Raw genomic sequence first — 6,000 nt, forward strand, 5'->3', positions numbered from 1 at the left:
ACACCACGGTGTACCTCTGTCTCCTTTTTTTCCAAAGGAGAGCGACCGCATCCAGGTCCCTAGTGTCCTCCCCGAGTGGAATCGGGATTGTTGTCTCCACCTGCTTCCTGTGGTCGGTTGCCCCTCTGTGACCCACCCTTGTGAGTAGCTTCTTACTTTCTACGTCTACCATTTTGTTTTGACGTACTGCACCATTGGGCTCCCGCTTTTGTCTCCTGTGTCTCTTCCTGGAAGGTGTTCTGACACCAACTACCCACTTGTGAATAAGGGGAGGTAAGACTAGCACAACAGGGGTGAAGAGACGCGCAGGATGGAAAAACGTAATTATAAGCAGATCACATCGAAAAAGGTGGAGGTGGCTTATTTCTCAGAATGACACAATCAGTTGTAAATAAGGTAGATTTCATTTTCACAGGCAACACGTTTTGTGGGTACAAACCACTTCCTCGGGCCAATAACAGTGCCACAGTTTGAATTCTAAAAAGCTTGGAGCGCCTCTGAGGTAAAATTGTTTTATCCATCCTGGGCGCCTCTTCACTCCTGTTGTGTTAATCCACGTAGCATCTAACCAGAGGTGATCACCTGAAATGATTTCCTCAGAAGAGTGCCTCCCACAATTGTTATGGTTTTTGTCTTAAAGAAAACCTGAACTGAAAATTAAAAGTCAAAATAAACATACACAAGTCATACTTGCCTCCTGTGTAATCTACTCCTCAGTGTCTTTCTCCTTTCCTGTGTCCTGTTTGTCCCCTGTGATCAATGGAATTCTCCGTCCTCCATTTTGAAAATGGCTGTTACCCCATAACAGCTTCCTGGTCAGCACACTGTTAAACTGTAACATCGCCCACTTCAGCCATAGGGAAACATGGACACATCAATTCTCCTCTCAGCTGTAACTGACAGCAACTTTATATAACTGACAGCAAGTGGTATATTTCAGTTCTGACAAAATATTGTCAGAATTGGAAGGGATCACTGTAAGAAGAAAATGATGAGCTTCTGAGAGGAACGGATGGCAAGGTAACTATGGAATGTTCATTTGAAGTTACCTCATGTGTTTATTTTAAATAATTTTACTCAGTACAGGTTCTCTTTAAGTATTGTGTTATCAGAACACTACAAAAGTAGGTAGTAAGAGGTGCTCTTAAAGTGAACCAGAGACGAAGCACCCTTGTGTATTTTACCATAGAAATCAGTGGGAACATTAGAGAAAACACTTACCATGCTCTCTGTTCCATCCTCACTGCTAAAAGTGTCTGTTATCTAGCTGAGATAAGAATCCCGGACTGAGCATTGAGTCTGGCTTTGCTATAATGACTCAGCTATAATGATTCCTGAGCAAAGCCAGCAGGGGGCAGGCTTGGACTTGAAGACAGCAAAGAGAACACAGTCTAAGCTATAATTATTCTGTAGCAAAGCTAGACCGACTGCTTAGTCGGGATTCTTATCTTAGAGGTGATAACAGGCAAATTAAACAGAGAACAATGTAACAAAGAGCAGATTAGGTGTTTACTGTCATGTTCCCACTGATTTATAAGGTAAAATACATGAGGTTGCTTCATCTCTGGTTCTCTTTAAAGAGGAATTCTGGGGAAAATAATGTAATAAAAAAAGTGCTTCATTTTTACAATAATTATGTATAAATGATTTAGTCAGTGTTTGCCCATTGTAAAATCTATTAAATCCCTGATTTACATTCCGCCATTTATTACATGGTGACATTTTTACTGTTGGCAGGTGATGTAGCTGCTGCATGCTTTTTGGCAGTTGGAAACAACTGTAAACAGCTATTTCCCACAATGCAGCAAGGTTCACAGACAGGAAACTGCCAGGAGTACCATGGTCCTCAGTTTCTTGTGGGAGGGGTTTCACCACAATATCAGTCATACAGCGCCCCCTGATGGTCTTTTTGTGAAAAGGAATAGATTTCTCATGTAAAAGGGGGTATCAGCTACTGATTGGGATAAAGTTCAATTCTTGGTCGGAGTTTCTCTTTAAGTTGTTGTTCTTGGACTTGCACTCCTGCACGAAATACTTGCCTAATCTATTTATTTAGCATCGAAACAACATATTTGGGGGAATCAACCCCAGCTTACTCAGATTATTGTGCCACAAGGCTCTGATAAGAGTATGTGCGCTATGATTACAGTCTTGTGGCACCATGGCCTCTCATCAGAACCTTGTGGAACCATAATCTAAGGAATTTATTTCTTTCATTCTCCCAAATGGGTTGTTTTTGTTTTCTATATAACAATAATCCCATGTAGTACACTGAATATTTTTGGCACTACCTCCTCCTCCTTACTTTATAACCCTATGGATGACAGATGAACCATGTGGGAAAATGTCCATAGCATTGAAGGTTTTCAATATAATGTAAACCTCTGACAACCTATTCTTTTGGGATTCTGTTACCTTAACAGTCTCTTAGTGGGTTTTGGAGTTTTCGAAAGTCTAATAGATTTTTGTATGTGAGCGGTTTGCCTGGTGTTAAAGGATACCCGAAGTGACATGATGAGATAAACATGTGTATGTACAGTGCCTAGCACACAAATAACTAGGCTGTGTTCCTTTTTTTCTTTCTCTGCCTGAAAGAGTTAAATATCAGGTATGTAAGTGGCTGACTCGGTCCTGACTCAGACAGGAAGTGTCTACAGTGTGACCTTCACTGATGAGAAATTCCAACTATAAAACACTTTCCTGGCAGAAAATGGCTTCTGAGATCAAGAAAGAGGTAAAAAAAAAAAAGGAATTTCTTATCAGTGAGGGTCACATTGTAGTCACTTCCTGTCAGGACTGAGTCAGCCACGTACATACCTGATTTTTAACTCTTTCAGGCAGAGAAAGAAAAAAAGGAACACAGCATAGTTATTTGTGTGCTAGGCACTGTACATACACATGTCTATATCATCATGTCACTTCAGGTATCCTTTAAGCCTTATCAAGACTGCAGTAGTTTATTAGTTACTGATACATATTTTATTTGTTTTCCCTGACTATCCAGATTTGCAAAGCTGCTGTTGCGCCTACCTGCCCTCCGTTCCATCGGCCTCAAGTGTCTGGAACACCTGTTCTTCTTCAAGCTAATAGGAGACACACCAATCGACACCTTCTTAATGGAGATGCTGGAAGCCCCTCACCAAATGACTTAAGAGGAAAGGGTTTCGGGTGTCGGCCTGCTGAGGGTGATGGACTAATCATGTGACACTTTCAGAAGATACTTTGGTCTCCTTGCAGAAAACGTCCAGGAACCCCCCTCGTGCATTGTTGTGTGTGTCCGCCTTGATTCCATCCACAGAATGAGACCCAGACTCTTCAAACCGCCCACGGCAAACAGTGATGGATGCTTGGGATGAGGACAGCTCACCTCCTCTTTGGTCTCTTCTGAAGACATGGCTTAGCTGTCGCTGCTGAAGCTTCATTAAGTCACTGTTGTTGTTTGGCTTTGTTGGAACCCAAACTGCCTCTGAGACAAAAACAAAAAAGAAAAAAAATTCGCACAGATCCTTGGAGGGTGAATGTATTTTTTTTTCCTCTTTTTTTTAAAAAATATATGTTGTAAAAGACTATGGAAGAATTTTTCTAATCCTTTGGTTTTCCCACACGAACTGGGTCAACAAGGTGTGGAGAAGTTTTTGCTGATCTTCTGAACAAATGTGGAGAAGGTCCAAATGGCTGTTGGCGTGTATTTCCACAGGCAGATACCTACAACGGGTTATACTACCCCTTTTATCAACAATAGGCCTTAATTCTCAAAGAACAAACATCTCGACGACGACTCAGCTCCTCGCCTTCTCACGTGGTTTTACCTTGAGGGGGTTTTAGCTGATGGACCTCTCCCTGTGGAAAGAGCAAAATCGACTCCACGGCCGGATTTTCAGAACCATTTTGAGTGGTGACTGATTAGCTTGTTTTAAGGCTCTATGGATCAAGGCACTACAGAATTATTTTGTTTTGACGTATTCAAGATATTGTAGACAACCACCAGCTGTGATTTACTGCCTCTTTAAAAATACAAAAAAAAAGTAAAACCATAGATGAACCACTTTGGGTTCTGCGGGTAGATTTCAGGGATATTGTCCAGTTTTGTTTTGTTTTTGTTTTTCCTAAATCTCTGTTTAAGCTCTTCATCTCTAAAGAGAGGTTTACTTCTCTAGAAGCAGAAGGCACCACCACAGAGGCAGAAAATCCTGGTGATTTTTCAAGTTGTTAAAAAAAAAAAATGGAAAAAAAAGAAAAAAAATTGTACAGTTCAGAATTACAATCGTTCCTCAAGTACAGAGTTTTTCTAGAGATTTGTATCAACCAAAATTACTTAATGCCGAGGTTCTGATTCTTGTTGGTAAAGGCAAAAATGTAGAATGATTGTTAGTTTAACTGCTAGATAGAACACCTCAATGTTATATAGAGGTCCAGAAAGTACTGAGTCAAGTGGATTGTTTTTAGGCCAAAGTGGACATTCTTTGACTTCAACCAGCATAGGCCACTGACAGCAACTGAAGAATGCCTTGAGGATTGGTTTAGATGAATTTGTGCTTTTCAGTAGGACCTAAAAATAAATGGGTTGCCCTCCTGACGAGGTTACTCAGGACATTTTCAGGTAGTTGTGTTTTCCTCCTTTAGGATATCAACAGAGGAAAGATCATGGTAGCCTAATATTTGGGCTTTTAACAAAAAGTAGCATCGCTGCCGTATCTGGTACTACGAGTCATCATCTAGACTGTAATGCAACCATAAGCTCGGTTATGGTACCAGAGTCACAAAGTTGTGAAATATATTGGCTAACAGGTTTGTTTCGGTAGCGGAGAGAAGCCAGTTGGTGACATACGTTGATCTAGCAGTTGTTGGTCTTGTAGAATGTCAACAGAATCTCACAAGGAGCCTCGAAAAAGTGATCTTAAAAGTTGTTTTATTTTTTATTTTACAGGGTAAGTCATTGCGAACATCCTCGCTTTGTTTGAACTAACTGGCCTTCTCTCATTACTTTCTTGTAAATCAGAAATGGTATATGTATATTTTCCAAAGATACTTGTTTTCTTCTGTTACGTTGGTGTTCTCCATCCAGTGTGAGGGCGCGTTACTTAGAACCTGAGCCAATGCTTAAAGCACGCTTCTGTGAAGCTATACCCTTCCCCCTCCAACTCTCTCTTCTTTCTTGCCTGTAACTGGTTGAGCGCTGTCCGTACCATGTTTACGATACCTCTTCTGTGATACCCAAGCTAGCGGTTGTGAAGTAGATTGTGGGCGACACGGAACAGATCTGGGCGTTCTTTACTTTCCCGAAAGCTTGGGGAATAATGTTTCAGTGGAAACAGTCTTTGCGTTTTTCCTCGATGAATCAGTGATTGGTTTAATCCGACACATCTGGCTGTGTTCAGCATGCAGTGTGTTAAAACAATTCTCCCAGATGAGCTGCCTCCGATAGATGATGGAGGTGGACGCAGATTAAATTAAACCTCATCCTGTCTTTATTGGAGAAGCAGATCATTGTAGGGCAGAACAATGGAACATTTTTCTAGGGCGACGGAGTTCTTTGGTTGCGCAACCCAGGGAACCTAAATTTATATATATTTTTTTTTTAACGTGCTCAAATTCCCCTTTCTCAAGTGACTTTGGAAAAAAGTTCCTGTTGTTGTGTAAAATCATGTGAAATATTTGCCATTGTTTTATATTTTGTCTTCGGTTGGATATTTTAAGCTGAAGAAGGCTCCTGCTGTTTGAGTTTATTGCAAATTGTTTACACCTTGAAAATAGGCCCGACAAATGGATCTACCAAGTCTGCCCCCTTGTGGCTCTGCATTCCTGCTATGCATCCTCTTATCAGGAAAGCAGAGCCACAAGGGGGCAGACTTGCGCTTGAAAAGACATCACAGAAGACAGACTCGGCTATAATCATTCAGGTGAAAGCTAGACTGAATGCTCAGTTGGGGATTCTTATCAGAGCTGATAATAGGCAGACTGAGCAGAGAAGAATGAAACAAAGAGCAGAGTAGGTGTTTA

At 41.1% G+C, this 6,000-nt stretch overlaps 1 protein-coding gene across 6 annotated transcripts in view; it reads left to right on the forward strand.

The window, feature by feature from the left end:
* RXRA (retinoid X receptor alpha) overlaps positions 1 to 5,800 on the forward strand; it is a 312,302-nt gene extending 306,502 nt beyond the window's left edge. For all 6 annotated transcript variants that reach the window (XM_068249137.1, XM_068249138.1, XM_068249140.1 and 3 more), the window contains one exon: positions 3,005 to 5,800. In XM_068249137.1, the coding sequence (XP_068105238.1) occupies positions 3,005 to 3,152 (148 nt within the window). In that variant the 3' untranslated portion in view covers positions 3,153 to 5,800. The remainder of the gene's footprint in view (positions 1 to 3,004) is intronic.
* Positions 5,801 to 6,000: the final 200 nt, after the last annotated feature.

The sequence above is a fragment of the Hyperolius riggenbachi genome, chromosome 8 (assembly GCF_040937935.1).
Source record: "Hyperolius riggenbachi isolate aHypRig1 chromosome 8, aHypRig1.pri, whole genome shotgun sequence".
Lineage (NCBI taxonomy): Eukaryota > Metazoa > Chordata > Amphibia > Anura > Hyperoliidae > Hyperolius > Hyperolius riggenbachi.